Source organism: Girardinichthys multiradiatus, chromosome 3 (assembly GCF_021462225.1).
Source record: "Girardinichthys multiradiatus isolate DD_20200921_A chromosome 3, DD_fGirMul_XY1, whole genome shotgun sequence".
NCBI lineage: Eukaryota > Metazoa > Chordata > Actinopteri > Cyprinodontiformes > Goodeidae > Girardinichthys > Girardinichthys multiradiatus.
This window is the reverse complement of record NC_061796.1, coordinates 31,687,408-31,713,713: the sequence shown is the minus strand read 5'-3', so window position 1 is coordinate 31,713,713 and position 26,306 is coordinate 31,687,408. Positions and strand designations below refer to the sequence as shown.

General features: G+C 40.9%; 1 protein-coding gene across 3 annotated transcripts; it reads left to right on the top strand.

Annotated features, from left to right (window-relative positions):
* The first annotated feature begins 4,629 nt into the window (after positions 1-4,629).
* Positions 4,630-26,177, top strand: si:ch211-154o6.3 (uncharacterized protein LOC563854 homolog). 3 transcript variants are annotated; one of them, XM_047360553.1, is made up of 13 exons: positions 4,630-4,903; positions 15,058-15,176; positions 17,183-17,412; positions 17,766-17,889; positions 18,071-18,192; positions 20,614-20,700; positions 20,802-20,891; positions 21,155-21,243; positions 22,982-23,204; positions 23,286-23,408; positions 23,556-23,721; positions 25,605-25,693; positions 25,855-26,177. In XM_047360553.1, the coding sequence occupies exons 1-13, from the start codon at positions 4,814-4,816 to the stop codon at positions 25,953-25,955; spliced, it is 1,653 nt and encodes a 550-aa protein (XP_047216509.1). In that variant the 5' UTR covers positions 4,630-4,813; the 3' UTR covers positions 25,956-26,177. The 3 variants fall into 3 exon arrangements, with proteins under 3 accessions (XP_047216509.1, XP_047216510.1, XP_047216511.1); XM_047360554.1 differs by lacking the exon at positions 15,058-15,176; XM_047360555.1 differs by lacking the exon at positions 4,630-4,903 and having other exon boundaries at positions 15,059-15,195.
* The last annotated feature ends 129 nt before the right edge of the window (positions 26,178-26,306 follow it).

Genomic DNA, 26,306 nt, shown 5'->3' with positions numbered 1-26,306 from the left:
ATTATTGAGTACAGAAATCTATTAATGCCAAGGGTGTTGCTAGAAAGAACAGATAAGTCTGTTTTAACCAGATTAAGATTTGATCATACACGATTAAATAAAACATTGTTTGTATTAGGTAAAAGTGAAACAGATGAGTGTTTGGAATGTAAAGCCACAGAAAATATTGAGCATATTTTGTTACATTGTAGGAAATATAAGGATGAAATGATTAGACTAAATCAAAAGATAAGTCAGGTAGGAAGGAAATGGGACTTTGAAAGTTTATTAGGAACAACAGGAGAGGGGATAAAGGAAACATGATAAGATGTTATACAATATCTGAAAAATATAGGGATATAATATATGATTTAGTTAGTTTTAGTTAGATTTATTTATTTATTTTTCTAATGTTATAAAGTAATCCCATTGAACATAATTCATGCTACATACTCCGATATAGTAGGTGCCGGTATGCACCTTAAAGTCATAGTTGCAATCTGCCATAAAACTGAAAGAAGAAGAAGGGTTCAGAGGTTTGTTAGAGAACAATAGTGAACAGCAGCATCATGAAGACAAGGGAGCAAGCCAGACAGGTCAGGGAAAAAGTGGTGGAGAAGAGAGCATAACAGTACTGTTCTCAATAATATGACGCAACGGCAAACCCCCCAAGACATGGTAGCACACCTTATCTGATGGGCTGGCCAAAAGGAGCATTAATTAGAAGAGCAGCCAAGAGCCCTGAAGGAACTTTGGAGGTGTTGCAAAGATCCAAACTCAGGTGAAAGAATCTGTCAAAAGGGAAAATATTACTCCGTGACTTCACAAATTAGGCCTTTACAGAAGACAGGCAAGAAGGAAACCAAGATTTAAAAAAAAGCCATTAGAAGTTACAGTTACAGTGCGCTTAATGCCATGCAGTAGCGACAGCAAACATGTAGAAGAGGTAAGAGCTAATTTCATCAACACAGACAGGGAAGAAAATCAGAGTTGACATGAAGATGGATGAAGCTAAATACAAGGCAGTGCTGGAAGAACATCTGAGCAGAGGTTCACATTCTAGCAGGTTGATACGAAGCATATAGGCAGAGCACTGAAATACTTTTGATTTTTTAGAAATTTATATTCATTCACTAAATTGTATATTGTTAGCACTGTTTCCCTACAGCAAACAAGTCCTGCATTCAAATTTGGTGACCTGTCCAGAGACTACACCGCCTCTCACTCAATGACAACAGGACATAGTCACCACCCCCCTGCAACCCTGCATGGATGAGTGGGTACATAGTATATTGGATGGATGGATACTCATTCACTTAAAGTCCATACCTAAATCCAATTGAGAATCTGTCGCAAGAGAAAATTGTTATTCAGATGTTCTTCATCCAGTCTGAATGAGCCTGAGCTGTTTTGCAAAGAATATCCAGTCTATAGATTTTTAAATCTGGATGAGACAGAGGTCATTTCAGTTGAAACTCAGAGTATTGACTCAAGGAGGCTGAACTGAAATATACTACTTTCAAATTATTATTTTTAATGTGTCAAAATGTGAAGAGGTTCAAGCCGTGTGAATGCTTTTGTGAGACACAAGTTGGTAAATCTCAGTGTGATCATGTTTGTGTCATGATAATGGTTCTTAGGGTCCAGACCTTTACATAGCAGTCCACTGAGCTGCAAAGCATTGTTGTATGTAAGTGCTCATTATAAGTTGCTTAAACTGAGAGCAGATAAAACATTCTGAACTTCAGGAATCAGCAGATATAAGATCAGAAAAATATAAAGATTTCTAGAATGTCTCAATAAAAAGATTCTGATAAATATTTAAAAATAAATGTCATAATCAAAACTTCTTTGTGCAATGCTTTTTGATTTAATAATCCCTTAACCCTGTTGTTAAAAGATTTCAGACAAGCAAAGCCTGGTACAGATGTAAGAAAAGACTTAAAAATAAACTTATTTTGTATTGCAGTAGCATTATCACACACTGAAAAATCCAATTTGCAATTTAAGCAATTACTGAGTGCTGACAAATAATCTTAAAGTAAGAAAATAAGTTTACAACAAATTAATAATTAATGTGAAAGACATTTAGCTGAAATATTCAATTTATTAATCTTCAAGTTGGTCAGAGTGCCTGGGAACTTTTCATCGGTAATCTACTACTTCCTGTTTTTCTGGAGTATAAATATGACGTGATACAGATGCCTGTTGTTCTAAGGCACTCTTTAAAAAGGAATGACAGGAAAACGTGCATTTCATGTTAGGTAAATGCAAGTTGATCTTCATAAGTAAGGGGATGTCTACCATATAGTTATTTGTCTGAGCTAGCTCACGTGAGCCTTGAAGTTTTGCAGCAAAAAGTGGCATTTCGGTAGTGACCAAATTTCTATAACAATTTAGTTTGAAGCTTTTGTGCACATCTTATTTGATCAGATCTACTTTTATTGGATAACCCATCCTGATCACCCTGGTCTTGGGAAAAGGCCTTTTGTTATTTCAAAAATAAGAGAAAGAACCTGCGTTGAATTATTGTTTTATTGCACTCTTAGTCTCACTTTAAATTGCTTTTAAGTTTTTAGTATTGATACTATTACTATACCATTTTGTTTTATGTGTTACACTTACTTAATATTTTTAGCTGATCCTTTATTGTTTTGGTTTTATCTCTCTTGTTAGGATTTTACACTGCTTCTTGAATTTTCATGTCTACCTCTGCTTTTTCCTCATTATAATTAACACAATTTACTCTGCATTTTCAAGACTTTTTACCTTTCATTAGCTCTTTGCTGAACATTATTGTTGCTTTGTCTTCATGTAAAGCACTTTTTTGCCCTTCTTTTATATGATGACTGGTCTAAAATGATTAATTGATTGATCTTCACCAGGGTTGCCAGTAATTGTGTAGGTGCTGCAGCTGCAACCTTGTTGAATATGATCCCTCCAGAAAGGATGCTTCCTTTGCTTCCCCCTTCCACCTGTGTGTCTCAAGAAGTCAGGTGAAGAGACAACTGGAGAGACTGAATAGGAATAAGGCTGCAGGTCCAGATCATGTCAGCCCTAGAGTCCTGAAGGCCTGTGCAGAGCAGCTCTGTGGGATTCTGCAGCACCTCTTCAACCTTAGCCTGGCCCAGAAGAAGGTTCCGGTGTTGTGGAAGACCTCCTGTCTTGTTCCGGTACCAAAGGAAACTCACCCACCAGTCCTCAATGACTATAGACCTGTTGCCCTGACATCTCACATCATGAAGGTCCTAGAGAGACTCCTGTTGGCCCACCTGAGTAAGCAAACAGTAAACCATCAGGACCCCCTTCAGTTTGCTTATTGCTGTGGAGTTGGAGTTGAAGATGCCATCATACACCTGCTTCAACAAACCCACTGTCATCTGGACAAAGCCAGTAGCACTGTGAGGATCATATTCTTTGATTTCTCCAGTGCATTTAATACAATCCAGCCTGATTTGCTTTGTCAGAAACTCCAGAAGACTCAGGTGGAGGCCTCAACAATCTCCTGGATCAAAGACTACCTGACAAACAGACCACAGTTTGTGAGACTGAAGGGTTGTGAGTCTAACCAGGTAGTCAGCAGCACAGGAGCACCACAGGGGACTGTACTCTCACCATTCCTTTTCACTCTGTACACTTCAGACTTCCAGTACAAGACAGACTCCTGTCATCTGCAGAAATACTCAGATGATTCTGCAGTCGTGGGGTGGATCAGAGATGGACAAGAAGCTGAGTACAGGAAGGTGGTGGACCGCTTTGTGGCATGGTGTGGAAACAATCATCTCATTTTGAATGTGACTAAAACAAAGGAGATGATTGTAGATTTTAAGAGAAACAGGAATAAGTCAAAAACTATTTCTATCATGGGAGAAGAAGTGGAGGTGGTGGAGGAGTATAAATACCTTAATGTTCACCTGGACAACAGACTAGAGTGGAGATGCAACTGTGAAGCCATCTACAAGAAGGGACAGAGCAGACTGTACTTCTTGAGGAAGCTTAGGTCCTTTGGTGTTTGCAGCAAGATGCTGCATATCTTCTGTAAGTCTGCTGTGGAAAGTGTGATCTCTTCTGCCATCATCTGCTGGGGAAGCAGCATCAGAGCCAGGGACTTAAAAAAGCTCAACAAGCTGATAAAAAAGGCTGGCTCTGTTCTGGGGACTCCTCTGGAACCTCTGGAGATCATTGTGCAAAGAAGGATTCTTCATAAAATGAAGAACATTATGGAGAACCCTGAGCATCCTCTTCATGAGACTGCCCTACAACAACAGAGTGTCTTCAGTCAGAAGCTTCTTCATCTGCTGTAAGACGGAGCGCTACAGGAGATCCTTCCTGCCCACAGCCATCAGCATCTACAACGGCTCTTTGAGGAAACCTACATAATATGAGCTACAACAACATTTAATTTCCCTTTGGGATTAATAAAGTATTTTTGAATTGAATTGAATTGAATTAAATAGTGTATAGTGCAACATTTCAGTTAACTGGTGATTTGATGATTTGTTGTGAACATATACATTTTTTATTTAATCTGTATGTTAAAAGTAGAAGTACTCAAGTGTCAAACAGGTTCCTGTTTCATGGAGTCTGCTCATACATCTGCTGGCCACTGAGTGTCGCTGTAGGGACGGTTATACGTTTTTCAGCGGAACGTCAACATCCGGCGACACGTCTCCTGAACAGGAGAACAGGGCTATAATCCCCCAGACACATCCAGACTGATTTGAGGCTTTGCTTTCATTATAGATATTGTCCATGAGAGACTTTCTGAACACTTGGCTTCACTTGTAACAATCGTAGCCAACCTGCGGGGCTTTAGACACCGTTAGACCTTCAAATGGGGGAGGTGAGGAAGCTGCAGAAGAAGTTAAGGCAGATTGAAAATCTGGAAATAAAAATCAATCTTACCCCAGAGGAGAAATTCAAGGTACAGAAACCCTTCGCCTGGCTTTTCATGTTCATGTGAATCTCCCTGTATGACTTTATAAAAGTACAAATACAGTTCTCTCAGATGAAAGAAGAGATTAGAGGACAGATGCATTACTTCAAAATTACAAATTAAGTACAGGTTTATGGTGGGTTTAGGATTCATAAAATACCTATTCGGAGATTATATATATCGCACTTTATAAAGATGTTGGTTTAAATGGGTTTCTGGGCTGCAGAAATGAGTGTAAATACTTGATATTTTTGAAATAACAGCGTTGGCTTTATAAAGGCAGTGATTAACATGAATTAATAATAGTGCTATGAATAATTTGACAGTTTTTGCCTGAGGATCTGAGCAGATCAGATAATCATACGTTAAACAGAGCGCATCCGAAAAAAATAATTACCAGGAACTTCAGAAAAGTCTCTTCTTGTTAAAGGTCACAGTCCAAATGATGTGCCCTACAACACGGATTAGTCTGTCTGAGTTGCTCCTGCAGCTTCTAATTGGGGGGATAAACACATACAGGGTGAGGGTTACAAATATGAGACCCTGAACTGACACAACTAAGACACAAGCGTTCATAATGTGTCCTTCTGGTCCTCTATTTGTTTACAGTGGGTTGTTAGAGGAAAACACTGACCTGAGTGGCATTTATTACAAACTTCAGAGACCAGAGTGTACAGTGTCAGGCAAAGGTATTTACATTTATTGGGATTTAATATGATAGACCAACACAAAATAGTGCATAATTGAAAAGTCAGGAAAATTATGGTGGTGGCAGCATGATGTAAGAATGCTTTTTCCAGCAATGACAGAGATATTGGTATTTAGCCTGCTTGAGAGAGTACTGTGTAGAACCAACTTTCACTACAGTTGCAGCTGCAAGGCCTTTGGGCCTTGTTTACCAACTTTGCACATTTAGAGACTTTTGTCCACTCTTCTTTGCAAAATAGTTAGATTGAATGGAGAGTGTGTGAACATCTGTCATTAAGCCTTGCCGCAGATTCTCAGTTGGATTAAAGTCTGGACATTGACTGGATACTAACACATAGACACACTTTGATCTAAATCAGTGGTTTTCAATCCTGGTCCTCAGGACCCACTTTCCTGCATGTTTAGGTGTTTCCCTGCCTTCACACACGTGACTTTAATAAATGAGTGATTAACAGGCCTTTGCAACACTTGCTGACTGCTGAGGAGGTAATGCAGTCATTTGATTCAGCCGTGGTGGAGCTGGGACATATCTAAAACATGAAGGACAGTGGGTCCTGCGGACCAGGATTGAAAACCACTGATCTAAACCATTCTACTGTAGCTCTTACTGTATGTTTAGGGCTGTTGTCCTGCTAGAAGCTGCATCTCCATTCTCAAACCTTAGGCAGCCTCTAACTTTTTTTTTTCCAGGATTGCCCTGCATTTAGATCCATCTATCTTCTTATCAACTCTGATCAACTTGCCTTTGTTTGCTGAAGAGAAGTACCCCCACAGCCGCATGATGCCGCTTTCATGCTTCATGGTGGAAATGGCTTGTTCAGGATGTGGTCCACTTAGTTTTCTGCCACACAGAATTTGGTTTTTAGGTCAAAACGTTTAATTTTGTTCTCATCAGACCAGAGCACCATCTTCCACATGCTTGCTGACTCCTTTACATGACTTGTGGAAAACTGCAAACAGGACTTCTTATGGCTTTTTTGCAACAACAACTTTCTTCTGTGAGTTTTGTGGAGTGCATGAACAGTCGTCGTTCTGTCAGCTGATTCTGCTACCCGAGATGTGGATCTCTACAGGTCCTCAAGACATAACACAGGCCTCTTGGCTGCTTCTTTGATTAATGCTCTCCTTTGCCAAGCCTGTTGGTTTAGGTGGATATACAGGGGTTGGACAATGAAACTGAAACACCTGGTTTTAGACCACAATAATTTATTAGTATGATGTAGGGCCTCCTTTTGCGGCCAATACAGCATCAATTCATCTTGGGAATGACATATACAAGTCCTGCACAGTGGTCAGAGGGATTTTAAGCCATTCTTCTTGCAGGATAGTGGCCAGGTCACTACGTGATACTGGTGGAGGAAAACGTTTCCTGACTCGCTCCTCCAAAACACCCCAAAGTGGTTCAATAATATTTAGATCTGGTGACTGTGCAGGCCATGGGAGATGTTCAACTTCACTTTCATGTTCATCAAACCAATCTTTCACCAGTCTTGCTGTGTGTATTGGTGCATTGTCATCCTGATACACGGCACCGCCTTCAGGATACAATGTTTGAACCATTGGATGCACATGGTCCTCAAGAATGGTTCGGTAGTCCTTGGCAGTGACGCGCCCATCTAGCACAAGTATTGGGCCAAGGGAATGTCATGATATGGCAGCCCAAACCATCACTGATCCACCCCCATGCTTCACTCTGGGCAAGCAACAGTCTGGGTGGTACGCTTCTTTGGGGCTTCTCCACACCGTAACTCTCCCGGATGTGGGGAAAACAGTAAAGGTGGACTCATCAGAGAACAATACATGTTTCACATTGTCCACAGCCCAAGATTTGTGCTCCTTGCACCATTGAAACCAACGTTTGGCATTGGCATGAGTGACCAAAGGTTTGGCTATAGCAGCCCAGCCGTGTATATTGACCCTGTGGAGCTCCTGACGGACAGTTCTGGTGGAAACAGGAGAGTTGAGGAGCACATTTAATTCTGCCGTGATTTGGGCAGCCATGGTTTTATGTTTTTTGGATACAATCCGGGTTAGCACCCGAACATCCCTTTCAGAAAGCTTCCTCTTGCATCCACAGTTAATCCTGTTGGATGTGGTTCATCCTTCTTGGTGGTATGCTGACATTACCTTGGATACCGTGGCTCTTGATACATCACAAAGACTTGCTGTCTTGGTCACAGATGCGCCAGCAAGACGTGCACCAACAATTTATCCTCTTTTGAACTCTGGTATGTCACCCATAATGTTGTGTGCATTTCAATATTTTGAGCAAAACTGTGCTCTTACCTTGCTAATTGAACCTTCACACTCTGCTCTTACTGGTGCAATGTGCAATCAATGAAGACTGGCTACCAGGCTGGTCCAGTTTAGCCATGAAACCTCCCACACTAAAATGACAGGTGTTTCAGTTTCATTGTCCAACCCCTGTAGATGTCTTGAACGACTTTCATTTTCAGATGCTGGATTGAACTGTGCTCTTGGAGATGTTCACAGCTTGGAATATTTTTTCCAGGACCAACCTCTGCTTTAGCTTTTTCTGCAACTTTCTCCCTGACGCATCTGCTGTGTTCCCTCATCTGTTCACTAATTCTCTCTTAAAAACCTCTGAGACGTACATCTGAATTTCTCCATTTGCTAATAGGCTACTCCTGAGGGCAAATGGCTGCCATGGACTTTATTTTGGGTTATCAGATTAAAGGAGCCAAATGAACACAAATGCACACCACACTTTTGAGATTTTCATTTTCAAAATATTGTGAAAATTGTGTAAATGAAACAGTTCCATCGTTAATAATACGTTTTCAAGGCACTGTATGTAGAATAAATGAATAAAATAAATGAAAAGATGGAAGGACAGATGGTAGTACTGAGTTTGGATTTAAGAAGAAAGCGTAATCACAAAGAAGTGTGTCTTTGGGCTCTGAATTATTTCCATCCGTTCCAGATTTCTTCTGATTTTTTTCTGTCTTTGAATCTCAAAGAGAAAGTGATCTTTTAAGCCACAAAAATGCTATTTTAATATCCTACTAACCCTCTGTTGTTGGAGCATCTGTCTTCTTTGTGATAGCTTTTCTTCTTGCAACACTCAATATTACAAAATAATTATTTAATTGTGTTTGGTCTGGTTTCTTGGTAGTAGAGACCTAAAAAAAAGAGATTTGCCCAAATTAAAACTGCAATTGAAGCAACTGACAGTTGCTTCAATTAATATCACCCATTTTGCACACCTGAAGGTCTGTGCTTTTGGAAACAAGGAACTGACTGGCTTCCCTGTACAATTCATTTTCTGAACAGGTGAGATAAAGAATCTCCTTAAAATTACATTCCTTCCCATGTGCCAGAACGTATTCTCCTTTATTAATCCCAGTGTTTCGTCAACGGTTCCTTTAAGATGAAGAAGACATTATCTGCATTTGTGTATATTATATGGTGCTTTAAAGTGTAACTTCTTTGAGACTCAAGTAAAAAAAAATTGTAAACTTAGATGTGTTTTTGCAGTTAAGTTTTTTTTTGTTCTCTGGCGGTTCATTGAATGCAGCACAAGAGATGGGAGAATATAAAGATGCGGAGGCTGGATAAATTCATTGTAAGATTCACTGTGACATAACACCCCCCACCCCCACCCTGCAAATCTGAGGTGTGTTTGAGGTTTTAGTGTCTGCTGATACTGCAGCATTGCTAACAACTAGAGCTGCACCCATCTGACTTCTCCAGACTAATTCCTATTTCTGGTTTTCAGATCTAAGCTGCCAGTTGTGATGATTTTTTCTTGTTTTATGATGCCGCATTAAAGGGACCAATGTGCTGAAGTTTCTTTGACAGAATTCAACAGATCCTTTATAAGAAAGCATCAAAAGCAAATATTTTTCTTGAAAATAATGTGCATCAAAGTGTGAAAAAGAATTTGCTTCCTTTTTGCTTTTTTGTCACTTAAATGTTTCAGCTCATCAAACAAACTTTAATACCAGACAAAGACAACCAGAGTAAATACAAAAAGCTGTTTCACAATAAAATATATCAATGATTATTTTATTCATTAAGGTAAAAAAAACCTTGCTCTACAGTGCCTTGCGAAAGTACTCGGCCCCCTTGAACTGGTCCACCTCTTATCACATTTCAGGCTTCAAACATAAAGATATAAAATTCAAATTTTTTGCGAAGAATCAACAACAAGTGGGACACAATCGTGAAGTGCAATGAAATTTATTGGATGTGTCAAACTTTTTTAACAAATAAAAAACTGAAAAGTGGGGCGTGTAATATTATCCGGCCCCCTTGCGTTAATACTTTGTAGCGCCACCCTTTGCTGCAATTACAGCTGCAAGTTGCTTGGGGTTTGTCTCTATCAGTTTTACACATCGAGAGACTGAAATTCTTGCAAAACAGCTGGAGCTCAGTGAGGTTGGATGGAGAGCGTTCGTGAACAGCAGTCTTCAGCTCTTTCTACAGATTCTCGATTGGATTCAGGTCTGGACTTTGACTTGGCCATTCCAACACCTGGATACGTTTATTTGTGAACCATTTCATTGTAGATTTGGCTTTATGTTTTCGATCATTGTCTTGTTGGAAGATAAATCTCCGTCCCAGTCTCAGGTTTCTTGCAGACTCCAACAGGTTTTCTTCCAGAATGGTTCTGTATTTGGTCCCATCCATCTTCCCATCAATTTTGACCATCTTCCCTGTCCCTGCTGATGAAAAGCAGGCCCAAACCATGATGCTGCCACCACCATGTTTGACAGTGGGGATGGTGTGTTCAGGGTGATGAGCTGTGTTGCTTTTACGCCAACCATATCGTTTTGCATTGTGGTCAAACAGTTCGATTTTGGTTTCATCTGACCAGAGCACCTTCTTCCACATGTTTGGTGTGTCTCCCAGGTGGCTTGTGGCAAACTTTAAACAAGACATTTTATGGATATCTTTGAGAAATGACTTTCTTCTTGCCACTCTTCCATAAAAGCCAGATTTGTTCAGTGTACGACTGATTGTTGTCCTATGGACAGACTCTCCCACCTCAGCTGTAGATCTCTGCAGTTCATCCAGAGTGATCATGGGCCTCTTGGCTGCATCTCTGATCAGTCTTCGCCTTGTTCGAGATGAAGGTTTAGAGGGACGGCCGGGTCTTGGTAGATTTGCAGTGGTCTGATACTCCTTCCATTTCAATATGATTGCTTGCACAGTTCTCCTTGGGATGTTTAAAGCTTGGTGTGGTATATGGTGGCCAAAGTGGCTGAAGAAGGGCAGCAGACTGATGTTCTCCAGTGTAGCAGGTGGTTTATTTACAAAAAGAACAACCAAAAATATGTACAAAAATGACTTAAACTTGAAAGTGACAAAATAAACATAATTGTACTCAAACCAACCAAAATTAACATCACGTGCACACAGCTACACTGACCTGGTCCTCCATCCTTAACTTCTTTCCTGATCTGCTTAAATACCCTCATGCCCTTTCAAACACAATTAACTCAAATGGAATCTTCCATCTTACAGGTATATTCCAACATGAGAAATAATCTCAAATCACTGAAGCTACTTCTATCTAGCGACAACCCTGTGTTTACGGTTTAACAATTATATCCTAACTCAAAACTAACAAACAAAAGCCTAAAGTTAACTTAATACTTTAACAGTTTCTTCTCCCCTCTTCACCTGGTACCCCCTATGACATCACTTCCCTGAAACCTCCAAATACAACAAGTTAGGCCGCACCTCCTCCTTTAGTTCCTTGAACACAGGTAAGTGGTAAAATCACTAGCCAGAACTAGGCAAATCGTATTCATCCATTTTACCACACTTGGGAAATCTTTTTGTATTCAAATCCGGCTTTAAACTTCTCCACAACAGTATCTCGGACCTGCCTGGTGTGTTCCTTGGTCTTCATGATGCTCTCTGCGCTTTGAACAGAATGCAGGTGCATTTATACGGAGACTTGATTACACACAGGTGGATTCTATTTATCATCATCAGTCATTTGGGACAACATTGGATCATTCAGAGATCCTCACTGAACTTCTGGAGTGAGTTTGCTGCACTGAAAGTAAAGGGGCCAAATAATATTGCACGCCCCACTTTTCAGTTTTTTATTTGTTAAACAAGTTTGACACATCCAATAAATTTCATTCCACTTCACGATTGTGTCCCACTTGTTGATTCTACAGAAAAATTAGACTTTTATATCTTTATGTTTGAAGCCTGAAATGTGGCAAGAGGTTGACTAGTTCAAGAGGCCCGATTACTTTCGCAAGGCACTGTATGTGATAAAGTGCTTACCCCTCTTGCTAAATCCAGAATTAACTGTGAATAACCACATTATTTGATTCAATTTCACTAACAACACCCAGGCCTCATTAGTGCCTGACCAGAAGAATCAGGAAATCACTTAAGTAGATCCTGTCTGACAACATGAAGTAGGTTAAAAGACCTAAAAAAGCAAAACATCCAGACCAGATCTAAAGAAATTTAAGAACAAATGAGAAATTAAAGCTTCAAGCAGCATTGAAGGCCCTCGCACCTCCGCCTGTGCAGCGACCGCAGGATCCTGGCATCGCCGGCTGCACGCCACCTACGAGGCCGCCGTTCAATTCCAAATGTCGCCTCTAGGTGGCGCTGTGAGCGTCATGTCACGATTTTCACTCATGCAGAATTCTAGTGTGGCAAGAAGTATCCAGACTGAAGCTGCACTCACTTGTTTATTAGTGGGTGGCCTTGAAATGATGTCTTAAACTGACTGCAGCAACATGTTCAGCATTGATCCCTGATGATGTATACTACATTTGAAGTGGATCTGATGATGTATGAGGGAGATAGAGCACTTGAGATGTCCTAGGGGCTGCTGTTGATCCAAATTTCAATGTAATCCAATAGAGCTGTTTGGGGCTGACAAAGATCAACCATATTCAGTTTGGAGTAAATCAGACCTTCCTGATGGAAGCTACACTCATTTGTTTCTTAGTGGGTGGGGCTAAAGTGATGTCATCAATTGACTGTGTCAACATGTCCATCATTAACTCATCTTCATGTATACTACATTTCAAGTGGCTCTGATGATGTATGAGGGAGATATACCCCTTGATGTGTCCTAGGGGGCGCTGTTGGTCCAAATTTCAATGTAATCCAATAGAGCTGTTTGGGGGCTGACAAAGATTTACCATATTTATTTTGGAGTGAATCAGATCATCCATGTGTAATTTAGAGCCAAACGTATGGCTGTGGCGTGACATCAGAATTCGCCACGGCATCATAGCCACACCAAGCAGTCAGTACTGGCGGCTGTCTAACACCATCATGTTATCTGTTACTTGGGACAGTTGCACATTGATTAAGTGAAGAACATCAAAAATTGACTCTCTAAAGGAAAACATGACACTTCCTGTTCTCAGGGGGCGGGGCTTCGATGACGTCAGCATCTGATCAGTGAATATTGTTCAGGGCCTAGAGGCAGATCAATCTTAGAAGGTTTCAGGTTTCTGTGACTTTCCTTGTAAGAGCTATATCAATTTTGTCTTTTTTGGCGAGAAGTCATATTTTGAGGTGTGGCCACACCCACACGCTTTCATGTATCAAAAAGCTTTTGATAACTTTTGATCCCCAGTCTCTTAAGAGTATACTGAGTGATTTTCAAGTCTCTAAGTCAAAAGCTGTAGGAGGAGTTCGCTCAGATACGTGGGCTAGAAACAGTCAAACCGGGGTCAAAATGGCAACTTCAATCCAAAATGGCCGACTTCCTGTTGGGTTTGGACAAATGCTCCAAGAGACTTTTTTGTAGGTCCTGAGAAGTTACATACGTCTACCAAATTTCAGATTCCTCGGTCAAAGCATGGCTTGGGGCTGTTTTTTTATTTTTATTTTCTAGGGGGCGCTGTGAAAGAATTAGACCACGCCCTCCAAATATGTCACCAGATCTCTGTTGGGGTCTAGACTAGGATCAATCACATTGAATTTGGTGCAGATCAGATGATGTATGTGGAAATGCAAGCCAAACGTATGGCCGTGGCGTGACGTCCAACTTCGCCGCGCCACCACGGCCACGCCCTTTAATGAAAGGTCACCGTGCTTCAAACGAAGTTAGACATCTTGGTAACTTGGAGAAAATGTTCTGTGGACTGATGAGACCAAAGTGGAACTTCATGAAAGGTGCGAACCCCCTTACATCTACTGTAAAACTAACCCAACATTTCTGAGACTGATCATACTGACAGTCATACATGTTGGCAGAAGTGTGATGGTCTGAGACTGCTTTGCTGCTTCAGAACAACTTGCTATAATTGATGGAACCATGAATTCTTCTCTCTAGCTGAAAATCCAGATGCAAATATCCGGCCATCGGTTTATAACCGTAAGATCAGGATCACAGCAGGACAGTGATCCGAAGCACACCAGCAAGTCCACCTCCAGATGGATTCAAGAAAATTATTAAAAAGGTTTTGAGCGGCCTAGCCAAAGTCTGTAGTTAAATCAGATTGAGATGCTGATTCATGATCTTAAACAGGTTATTCATGCTCATAAACCCTGCTGTGTGGCTGAATTGAAACATTCTGCAAAGAAGAGTGAGTCACAGTGATGTAAAAGACTCGTTGACAGTTATTGCAAACGCTTGATGGAAGTTGTTGCGCAGCCAGTTATTAGGTTTACGGGCCAGTTACTTTTTACCTAGAGAGAGGCTGGTTTGGATAACCTTTTTCCCCTAATAGGTGAAATCGTCTTTTTGAAAACCGCTTTTCATACCTGCTCAAGTTACCTTTGTCTGCAATCAAATTGGGTAAATGATGTGAAATATTTAAGTGGGACAAAAGAAAACCTTAAGCGAGACATGCTTGCTGTCTATGCTGTTGGTTAATGCATTTATTCGCCAAAAATGGTGGGAAGTCTTAGTTTTAATGCATTTAATGAATAGGAACAAAAACAAATTTTCAGTTTTTGACCTACTCATCACCAATTAGAGCTGATCAAGCTAAAATCTGATCACCATATAATCGATTCATCCTTCTATTAACCGCAAAAAAAGCTAGAAATTTTGATTTGTCTCCACGAACCCATTTTCCACAGTTCAGCTCAACCTGGTTTGATGCTTTGTGGCCTGCACTGAAAATGTGTCATGTCTTTTTACAGCCAATTAAAAATATGTAGTTCGCCGCCTCACAGCAGCAGCGAGCCACGTAAGATTTCCAGTTGTTTTCAGATGCACAGTAGCTCTTGACAGTATGGTGAGCCGTGTGAAGTTGGTGGAGTGTGCTGCTTTTAACAGGGAAAACAGACACTTGATATACACTTGACATCTAACTTATTCAGACATGCAGATTTCAAAGCCCACAGTCAGACAGCGTATGTTCTGAACTGCAGCCTGGTAGACGGAGAGCGATCTGGTTGTGCATATAAACAACTCGTGGATTTAGCTACTTGCTTTTACTACCAATCTCTTGACTTTTTCCTGTCAGATCTCCAGGAAGGCGGAGCTGCGCTCCAGATTGGCTGAGCTTCAGCTGCAGCTTTCTGGCCCGCAGCAAACTCTTGGGATTGTGGGAGACGGAAATAAGGAGAAGATGAAAAGACAAGTGTAAGGACGTGAGGGAGAGGTACCCGTGTGTATGTGTGTGTGCAAGCAGTTGGCTACATATGGAGAGAAGCATAATTTTTCAAAAGCAACAACATTCACTTTGAAGCCTTTGATCTTTTTGTATATCTATCCAAACACACTGGAGGTCAAATCCTCTTGTGCTTTTAGAAAAAGGGTAGTTCCTCATGTTTCTAATGTGTCATGTAAACATCAACCACTAAAGCCATCCTCCCCATTTAAGCTCTTAATCTCCTTTATCATCAGGTTCAGATGTAAATTTGTATGGTTTGCCCCAATCTGTTAAACAAAATCCCCATTCTTATAAGGAAAAGCTCTTTTTGTTTACGGTGCCTTTTTAAAGAATTAACACCACTTGAAAAATTTCACATTTTATTAGGTTGCAACCAGATATTTCAACATATTTGATTGGGAGTTTATGACAGACCAACACAGAGTTGTGCATAATTGTAAAGGAAAGGAAAAGATATATTTGTATCAAGGCCAATTTTACTCCGATACCCCTAAATAAAATCCATTTCAAACCATTGCATGCAACCGGTAAAAAGAGTACACCTGGGTTTGATTTAATCAAGGAACACAGCAGAAAAGTCAGGGAGAAAGTGGAGAAGTTTAAAGCAGGTTTAGGCTATAAAACAACATCCCAAGTTTGAACATTTCACAGAGCACTGTCCAGTCCATCATCTCGAAATGAAAATAATACGGCAGAACTGAAAACTGTTAAACACGGAGGTGGCAGCATCATGCTGCGGGAATGCTTTATTAGCAGGGAGAGGGAAGCTGGTCAGAGTTGTTGGAAAGATGTTCCTAAATACAGGTCAATCCTGGAAGAAAACCTGTTAGAGGGCATAAAATGCCTTGTGACAACATGTGTTGTGAATTGGCGCTATACAAATAAAACTGAATTGAATTCAAATAAACTGAATAAAATACTACAGACTGGAGATTCAGATTCACCTTCCAGCAGAAAAAAACGTGTAGACGTCCAACCAGAGCTACAGTTGTTTAGATCAGGGTGCTGCACCCTTCACTGTCGACGAGCAAGTGCCTCATTCCTGTTGAATACGTTTTGTCTTGAGCCACAAACCCTACATAAATCTTCAAAAAATATAGCTTAAAAAGTAAAAAAAAAAATGGTTACTGTGTAAAATTCCTTTTATTTTTGTGTTGTAAAACAAATACAAACTTTTAGAAAATGACCACATATTCTGGATTAATGAAATTTTGAAAATATTTTTTTTTTAAAGCACATAAAAAAATCAAATAATGAACTGCAATAAAATTCTTTGTACCATTATTTTAATTCTGTTGTTGAATTTCTTTGTTAATTTTACACGAGAACTTTAATTGTTCACTTTCTATACCAAAACACTGCTCAGTTCTACTACACTACAGGTCAGAGTTACTAGGAGCCACTGAGGAGGGTCCAAAGAACCCCATGTGTCTCTGGAGCTGCAGACCCCTGGTTTAGATTATATTCATGTGTTGGGATGGTCCGGTCAAAGTAAAGACCTGAATCCAATTGAGAACTCTGTGACTTGAAAGCTGATGTTCACAGAGAATCTCCATCCAATTGGACGGAGCTATTTTATAAAGACAAATGGGCAACATTTGTACATCTGGTAGAGACATACCCCAGAAAACCTCCAGCATTAATTTCTTAGATGGTTTTACAAAGCATACAAATAATCCAAAGAATACAAACGGATGTCACATTCCCCAGGTCTGCACAGAAGGCTGAAAATCCTGCATTTTCCTTAAACAATTGTGCACTACATTTTGTTGGTAACTCACATAAAATCCACATAAAAATACACTGATGTTTGTGGTTGTAATATGACAAAATGTAAGAATGGCAAATTGATATGAATACTTTTGAAAAGGTGCTACCAATGATCCTTTACAGGTACACTTGTTGTCACAAAGGTTGCTATGTGCCGTTTGCATCTTAATAATTTATTGAACTCCTGCTTTCTGCTGTGGTACAGGGATGCTACCGAGACCCTTCCATCACAAATGCCTCCAGCCTCCAAAATCCTTAAGGGAGAAGCAGAGTCCAAAACTACAGGAATGCCAGCGCTGGCTGCCAGGCAGAGGGCGGCAGGAGGAAGTGTAGCAGAGACGGGGGGACTGCAAGATGGGACTGAGACGGCCAAGGTGTCACTTCAGAGCGGAGACGAGTCAGGATGCTCTCCAGAACAGCTCTTGCAGCAGGAAGGTGGGCTAATTAGCACAAGTGACAGAGAAGGCTGTCATTATACTTTATCTCAGGGAGTTAAAAGAGCAATGCAGTGCCCTAATTTTCGATTAACATCTGAAACCAGATTATACACGTATGCCTCCGAGGAGTCCTAACAAGCTCATGTGGCAGCCAGGATTAAAGCCAACAGGCTGAGTTGTGCTTCCCTGAAGACAGGGCCCACGTTTTACATCCATGGAGCTAATTTAGCCCCACGCTTTGCAGCAGCAGCATCGCACTAATCCATACCAAGGAGCCGTGTACTGTAGATTAACAAGGCAGGGTGCTGATGAGTCAACAGTGCTAATTGCACAAATCATTTCCTTTTGCAGAAGCAGAGTTTTTATCCCTCAAAGCGTCCTGGGAGAAAGTGAGGTTTCGCTTGAGGCTGCTGGAGGGTCACAACGACATAGTCACCAGCGTGGTTGCTGTTGACAACCTGGTGGTTTCTGGAAGGTAAAGCAGCACTTAATTTGCATAATGGATGGGCAGAGTGAGCATTCCACCTAATTTATCTCCTAATAGGCGCTCGCCTGTATTTTCTGGCCTGATCTCTTATAATTTATTTTGTTAACTTTGCGTCTTCCCTCTCTAACTCCTGTTCCCGTGTTCCCTCGTAATCTTCCCCACATTGAAGTCGTGACACAACGGTGAAGGTGTGGCACGTTCCCACGGCAACAGAGCAAAAGAACCTGGGGGGCCACACCGGCGGAGTCACCTGCCTGTCTGCACCTCCCCCTGAATATTGCAGGAGACTGGGTGAGTACAAGCAGATGCACATGTGGGCTGACTGTGGCTGAGAAGCGCCCGGATCCTGCGGCCTGGTAATTATAGGAGCAGTTCATCAGATCAACTCTTTTGAGAATTAACCTCAATAGACACTTTGGAGAGTTCACTGTCTGTCTGAAGCAGGCAGCCTCCCATCATTCGATTCGCTGGCTTTCCTCATGCTCTTCCATCTCTTCTCCCTGGTTCTCCAGCTTAAAGCAGCCTGCGTGGAAGTGCAGCCCAATCCAACAGCAGTTACTCTGTTAATGGGCTTATTTTTCTTCTTTGTACAAATTTGTTCTCTCTGTCTATTTCTTGCGATTTCTCTTTTATCCTTTTATGCATCGTCACTTACAATCATCTGCATTTAAGTGCAAAAGTCTCCTTTCTTTATACTTTGTTTCCAAGATGATAAAACACTTTTGTTTCTAAAGGTCTCCCAGATTTTTTCCTTTTAAACTCTGGGTACCAGGGTACCATTGGGGTGGGGTCTGACCTCCCTACAAGAGGTAAAATAACAGGCTAGGTTTATAAAACATTTATTTATTGCATGTTAGTTGAAACCAGATATTTACATACACTGTATAAAAAGACACATATTCTTGAGTTTTTGCTGCCTGTAAATTGAACTTTTAACTGTTTTAGGTGCCAAAAATATGCCACAAATAATCTCAGCTTTGTAAGCTACTGGTTAGCTATATTGAAGCACACCAGTGAATGAATAGTATGGCAAACCTCAAACATACTGATTCCTTGTGTAATATCATGGAAAACAAAATAAAAAGCAGGGTTTTGAACCTCAACAAGCCTGGTTCATCCATGGATACAATTTCCAGATGTCTGATGGTGCCACTTAAATCTAGTCAAACATTTTTATGCAAATAAATTTCATAGTAATGTCCAGCATGAAACCGTGGGTGTGTTGTGCTGCAGGAGGGACTGACGTGCTCCACAATAATGATCATACCACTACACTAGTTACAACGTGGCTTCAGGATACCTAGGCTAATGTTTTGGAGTGACCCCGTGAACCGCTTGACTGGGGCTGATTCACTGTAATATATTGATGGCTGACTTTAACGTTATACCTGGAAAGCTTTTGGAAGATTACTTTTCTAAAACGTTTTAGGACCGTTTACTGAAGGACACATCTGTGTCTTGCTTGGTCTGCTTTTTACATTCTGGAAAAAAAGAGCCGACCTCTCTTGATTGTTTGGGTTTAATTCGGACTCTGCACATACCAGACAAATTTGCAACAAATCAATTTTAAATTGGATCTTCAGGCATTTTGTTAGCGAGGTGTCAAACAGTTACAATTTCTTCTAATTTATTTAGTTGAATCTATGAAAATACCAAAGAAACCCAAAAGAGTATTTTATCACCAAGAAGGTGATTCTTAGAGCTTTTAGATGTTGGAATAAAGGATGAAGCCTCTGTCAGGTTCTGTCTGGTCGCTGAATTTTTCTTACCAGTCGCTACTTCTCAACTCAGGGTTTCAGCTCTTCAAATGTTTTGTGTTAATTGGGGTCTGGGAACAGGCTCTGCCTGTATCAAAACATGTGTTGCCTTGAACTATGTTTTGGGTCATTCTTAAAGACCCATAGTGTGATGCCTCCACAACCATGCTTGACTGTGGGGATGATGTTCTTAGGCTCATAACGCGCATCTCTCTGCCTCCAAAGAGCTGGACTTTTTTCTGTCTTCTTTCAGTTCTCTTAAACCTCAGTCAGATTTGGCAGATGGCTGCTCATTGTGAGCCTGGTTCTGGTGGAGGTTTCTTTCTGTTACAAGGAAGTTGTTCCTTTCCACTTTTACCACGTGTGGGTGGAGGGATTGCTGCAAATGCAATATCTTTCTACCAGTTGGCAATTAACTGTATTGTGTTATATTTTTACTGTATGTAATTGAATTTGAATCTGTCTAGATGATTGGCTTGTACTGAACTGATTATATATTTCTATATAATGGGATATGAATTGGACCCGTTTGTCTTGTAAATGATTTGAGATGATCTCTAAAGAAACTGAATTAAATTGAATTGAACTGACCTCAGCTCTTTCTCCTGAGCCTTCTCTGAACCATTAGATGCTCGCTGACAAACCTACAATGGGCCTGTGAATGTGCTAGGTGATGGGTTCATCTGCTGTAGATACGTTTTTTAGAACTAGCACGTGATCCTCTCTCTTCTCTTTGCCCCTTTGCTCATTTTGTAATCAACAGCTGCACAATATGGTGCTGTGGTCACTGGTCAGGTACAAAATAATGGACAGAAAATGGGTGAAGCAGCAGCCAGAGTTGAAAGAAAAACATCTGTTTCTTGGAAGTAAATTGGAAATAAACAACCTGTTTCGTATATTTTAGATATTTTTTTCTGTTTAACTGAGTTCTCTCCCTTTTCCTCCTTCTCTCCAGCCTGGTCCCTGTCCTTGTCTGATAAAGAGAGGTTTATTTTGAGTGGCTCTGCAGACTGCTATGTGAAGATCTGGGCTCTGAGCATTGGTATGATTCTCCCATCAAACATGCACAAACTCAGATTTACTTGCATGAAATATAATGGCCTGTATCTTGTCAATTAAACGGCATTTTGCTGTTACCTGCAGGCCAGTGTGTTAAGTCCGTCTACACATTCAATGCGGTGACAGCACTCTGCTTTGCGCCTGAGGGGGACGGCTACATCATCAGCGGTTCAGGTGTGTTTCCATGAGGGCACAAAGTGCAAGCGACACAGTGGACAGAATAATTGGTCTGTTTCCACCAACGCATGTACACAATTTCATCCTGAGTTTGTGTTTACGTCTTTACTAATATCCCTGCCGAATCTGACTCTGGCATCATCGGCCACCGAGTTGATGTTGCGCAGTGCATTTGGCTCAGGTGTGTCAGCTGTGACCAGCGATAATGACTGCCGGCCGCCTGTCTTCACACGTTAACCTCACACTCTGTCACCCTGCAGACGGGGGGAAAGTTCAAGCCTGGAGCTGGGACACTTTCCAAAACTGCCAGTCAGTCAACGCTCACCAGGAAGCAGTCACCTCCATCCAGGTGTGTCATGTTTATTTGGTCAGGAACAGCACACGGTGAAAAATTACCCATTGCCCTCTACATATAGGCCTTCTGGCCACCAGCTAATTTGCACGTCCAGTTCCCGGCTGGGGCATTTTAATTAAAAAGAAATAAAATACGAACACAGGTTACTATTAAAGCAATGTGGGCTGCCTACTTCGAAAGTCAATCATGCAGTTAGGATTTTGTCTGGAATTTTCATTTTTGTTGGTAAAACCTGCCCTGGCACATGTGTAGGTGACCAGCTTCTCTCTATGCTTGAAATGCCAAGGCAGGACACGTGAAAAAAATGGATAAATACATAAAATAACATATATATTTGGATACACAACTCTATGGGCTTGTTGTGGCTTATCCTCCTTGTGGAAGGTGTTAACGACTGTCTGCATGACAACAGTCAAGTCAACAGTTTTCCCCATGATTGTGGAGACCATCAGATAATGTTTCTGTAATAAAAATCCTTTCCTATTTGTCATATTTTAGATTCAAATAATATTCTAATTTTGGATTTTTATTAGCTGTTAGGGTTAGGGTTTGGATCTGTCCCTAGACCTTCACCCTTCCTTGCAAACATGCTTCTGAAACAGTGCATAATTGAATCTTAAGACAATTAAAATGCAAATATTCTTATTACGTTATCCAGTATTCATGTGAACAGGGTAAATTTAACAAGATTTGATATGAAAACAGGGGATTTCAATAGCTGGCTAAAACCTGTTGTCACTGTGTGAAGGCAAAGTCAGGTTGCATGGGTGTAAAAAACTCTTGATTTACATGCCAGAGCTGAAAAACAGTCCTTTAAGTTCACAGTTATATTTATTGGTTTAAACAACTAAGTTTAATATAATTTAGTAACTTGAGTAATCATTTAAGCTATTTATCTCCCCCATTATTTTAGGTCTTAGACTCAAATCATAATAGTTTTTAAAGAAATCCTGGATGTGTACCTAAAAACGTTCCCTGTGGAACTCCACTTTCAGACAAACCCGTAATTATATCCGTTCCAACACACTGTTAAACATCCCTTTAGATGTGTTTCAGACCAAGACAATGACTTTTTTAGATGGATTATTGCTTTTAGAGAAGGAGATTAAGAGTTTGTGATTTACTGCATTAAATGTCTTCAGATCATTAGATTCCTTTTTTGAGGCTTCAACACCCAAATGACATTCATGTAATGACAAGACTAAAACATGCTTCTAAGGCTTTCTTCAATACACTTAGAACTTTTGATTGGTTATTTGCATAAAAGGCTCATTTTCAAAGAAATCCAACTGCTATATTTCTTTATCTTCATCCTCATGCTAGCTTTTCCTTATTTATTGCTTTCAAATGGAAACAAAGATATTCGCTGAGATGCAGGCTGTGGAGCTAGTCCAAATTTAGAACATACTGTTTGTTTTTCTTTTAGCAAAAAGGGGGATTTTTATAAAAACTGAAAGCCAGAGCTGCACATGCACAGTTTTTTTGTTTTCAATTTGCGAACAACATAATATGCCCGAAGCATTGTCACCCCCTTTGTTGTTTCGCATGCAAAGCACACAATCCATTTAAAACCAGCAGCAGCATGAAAAACATCTTAAAATATTCACTTTAATTCCATTTCTACAAACATACATGCAATCTCTGACACACACACACACACACACACACAGAGAGAGAGAGTGGGTAAGGACTGAAATCACCATGACAACCATGTCACTGGTGCCCTCCACAGTCTCAGGGTCCTCTGGTTTTCAGCGGCTCTGCTGAGGGAGGGGTGTCTGTGTGGGAGAACCGGTGTTCGGAACGAGACCCCCTGAAGCTACTGCACCATTGGACCAGCCAGGTGACGGGTCTCAGCGGGGGGGCGGATGGGCGTCTCAAGCTCAGCCCGCGGGGAGACCGAGTGTTCCTGGCTTACGGTCGAGCCTGGATCAAAATCCTGCACTGGAGGACAGGTGAGCTCTGAAGTGGGATGGCCACAGATGTTCAGAAAATCTGCACAACCCTTCCAACTAACGTCTGTTTAATTACCACAGGAATGATATCCAGGTTGACCAATCACAGCAGCATCACTGGCGTGACAGATTGTGTTCATCAGACGGGGGGGCTCCTAATTGGCTCCTGCTACGACTTGGCGAACGGAGAGAGCTCCCTTAACTGTGAGTCAAAGATTAAAGCAGGTGCAACCAGAAGTTCCTCTCTCTGCTCTGAGTGTGAAAACACAATAAGGATTAAAGTCTAAACCGAAACCACTCTGTGCTCCTCTGTTGACCTCCAATCCTTTAATCTCTTTCTCCTCTCTGCAGTGTTCTCTCTGCCTCAGTGTCGCTATCTGGCCTCCCTGACCTGGCCTGATGCTCCCAGAATCCTCTGCTTTGCGGCGTGGACGACTGGTAGTGGAGACCACCGTTGGGTGACCGGGGGCCGAGACCTCATCGTATGGGAGCAGCTCCCCATTTCTGGGAAGCAGAGGTGGGTTTGGTTCTTGCCAGTACCGCTGATCCGAAATTTCATTTTTGAATATTTTTGGAAGGTCTGGAAATATACAACTCCTTCTAGGATAATTGGCACCCCTGTTGTCGGGTAGACTCCAAGATGCCAATCTTTGCTCCAGATGCACTAAAAGTTAGTCTTATAGTGTTTTTTAATCTACGTTACCATTCCTGTCACTGTGTGTGGTGGCAAGATAAACATGGGTCCTCGTCCAGTCTTGTTTGTCACAGTTTCAGTTCATTTAACCTTTGTAATTCTCTTAACTTTCTTGTCTTTCCCATTTTGAAGTGTGGCTAATAGAGATGAGCCTCTTTGTCACATCATATTTATCTCCCAAGGAAACAGGAAGTCATGAGTTAGTTAAATGAACTGTTTCAGTTACATTTATTTTATAGGAAGTATAGGAAGAATAGAAAATTACTTTTATTTTCAGAACTTATTCCATGTCTAAGTTATAAAAAAGACATAAATGTGAATATCTAAAAGGAACCACTGAAGCAACCAGGCTGCTCTTTGCATTGATTATTTTATGGAAAACTGAAGACCATATTATCATAATGTAAACTACAAACACATGCCTTCTCATACAGCTCCTTAACATTTATGGATAGGCATTAAACATGTGATGGAAAACTTAATGACAAGATTGAACCCTCTAATTTGCAGAGCATTTACTTATTAGGGAAATACGTGACAGGTTTTTTAAACTTTTGTGCTGTTTTTGTTTTGTGTAACTGTCTCTGGTAAGTCATTGTGTTAGCGTCTTGCATCTAAAACAGCGACCACTCTAGAAACATCTGTTGTAAATTTATAGAAACACATTAAGAAAGACATTAAAATGAACCAAATGGGGAAAAAGTTGCATTGCTCTGCAAAAATATTCACCCCCCTTAAACCTTTTCACATTGTTGCAACCTCACAACCACGAGCTTTATTGTGTTTTATTGGGATTTTATGCGATCGCCCAACCAATACAAGTTGAATAAAAATTATACATGGTTTGCAAACATTTGTTTTTACAAATAATCTGAAAGGTGTTGCATGGGTTTGTGTTCAGCCACCTTCAGTTAGTATACTGTGTAGAACCATCTTCTGCTGCATGTCTATAGATGGAAAATGTCACCCTTTCTTCTTAGCAAAACAGCTCAAGCTCAGTCATTTTTAATGGAGAGCATCTGTGAACATCAGTCTTTAAGTCCTGCCACAGATACTCCGTTGGATTTAGGTCTGAACTTTGACTAGACCGTTCTAACACATGAATATTCATTGATCTCAGGCAGTACATTGCAGTGCCGGCTGTATGTTTAGGGTTGTTGTCCTACTGGAAGATGAATCTCACATCCAGTCAGGATTTTTGCAGGTTTTCTTCCAGGATTGCTCTGTATTTAGCTCCAGCCATCTTCTCAGCTTCCCTGTCCATACAGAAAAAAATTATCCCACAAGCACAGGGCTGCCACTTTGTTTTGCTGTTGGGATGTTGTGATAACATTGATGTGAAGCCTTAATTTTCCTCAACATGCAGTGTTTTAAATATGGATTTTCTGATTTTTATCAGTAAAAAATGTTGCAATTATTTTATTTATCTTAAGAATGATGTGTTTCTTTGTGTTAGTCTGTCACATAAATCCTAATAAAAGTTTGGGGTTGCATTATGACAAAATGTTGAAAAGGTTTAAGACGTTTTAATACTTTTAAGGCACTTATCAACAAAAACGTGAAGAAACCGTGACGTTTCCTTTCTGGGAGAGAAGAATTAAATTTCGAAGGCTATACAAGGATTTAATGCGTGCTAACAGATTTAACTGTCTGCGACTCTTCTGTTAATATAATGCGTTTGTTAATCTGTGGTCTAAATGTTACAGGGGTGACGTCACAGTAAAGAGAGACAGTCGGATGGACTCGACGCTGCTGGAGTCAGAGGGGGACACTGAGGAAGACGAGGAGACCGACGGTAATCTCACACTTCATGTTTCTCGCACCTCCTCACATTCTTGCTCTCTGACGCACAAGTTTTAATGAGTAACCACGTAATTGCAGAAATGAACGCCGTCATGTCTGTTTTAGAAGACACATGTGGTGACAAATCCCTAATGAAAGCCTTGTAAAATTCAGATTACGAGGATAATGAGGACGAAGGAGGAGGAGGAGGCGTCCGCCCTGCAGCAGCTGACAACGGAGCATCCAGCTCGTGGCTACGCTGTGCTCTCCAGTGAAGCTCGGGACTCCACGGCCTGCAGCCATCAGCAGGAAATGAGAGGGTGGGAGACAGAGGAAGAGCAGGGGGGATGAAGTGACAGACTGAGTGCTAGTCTGGGAGGAAGAGGAGGGAGCATATGGACAGAGAGAGTATGAGTGAGAGTGTGTGTGTGATAGGCAGATTGTTTTCTATGTAAATATTTTCACATCTAATAAAGCTGTCAAACTCCGAGTGCAAATTTGCAGCTCTTGTCTTTTTTTTCTCCCTTGTGTTTTCTGTGTGACCCTGCCTCTTCCTGACACACCAGTTCATCGCCCCCACTCTGCCGGAGTAACCCGATTAAATGAGCTGGAATTACATTTTCTCC

Bases quoted from the DNA above. Each gene is read 5' to 3' on its own strand.
- si:ch211-154o6.3 (XM_047360553.1), top strand. From the start codon at position 4,814: ATGGGGGAGGTGAGGAAGCTGCAGAAGAAGTTAAGGCAGATTGAAAAT. The intron at 17,413-17,765 runs GTGGGCTAATTA...TTCCTTTTGCAG, and splicing joins ACAGCTCTTGCAGCAGGAAG to AAGCAGAGTTTTTATCCCTC. The intron at 23,409-23,555 runs GTGAGTCAAAGA...TCCTCTCTGCAG, and splicing joins CGGAGAGAGCTCCCTTAACT to TGTTCTCTCTGCCTCAGTGT.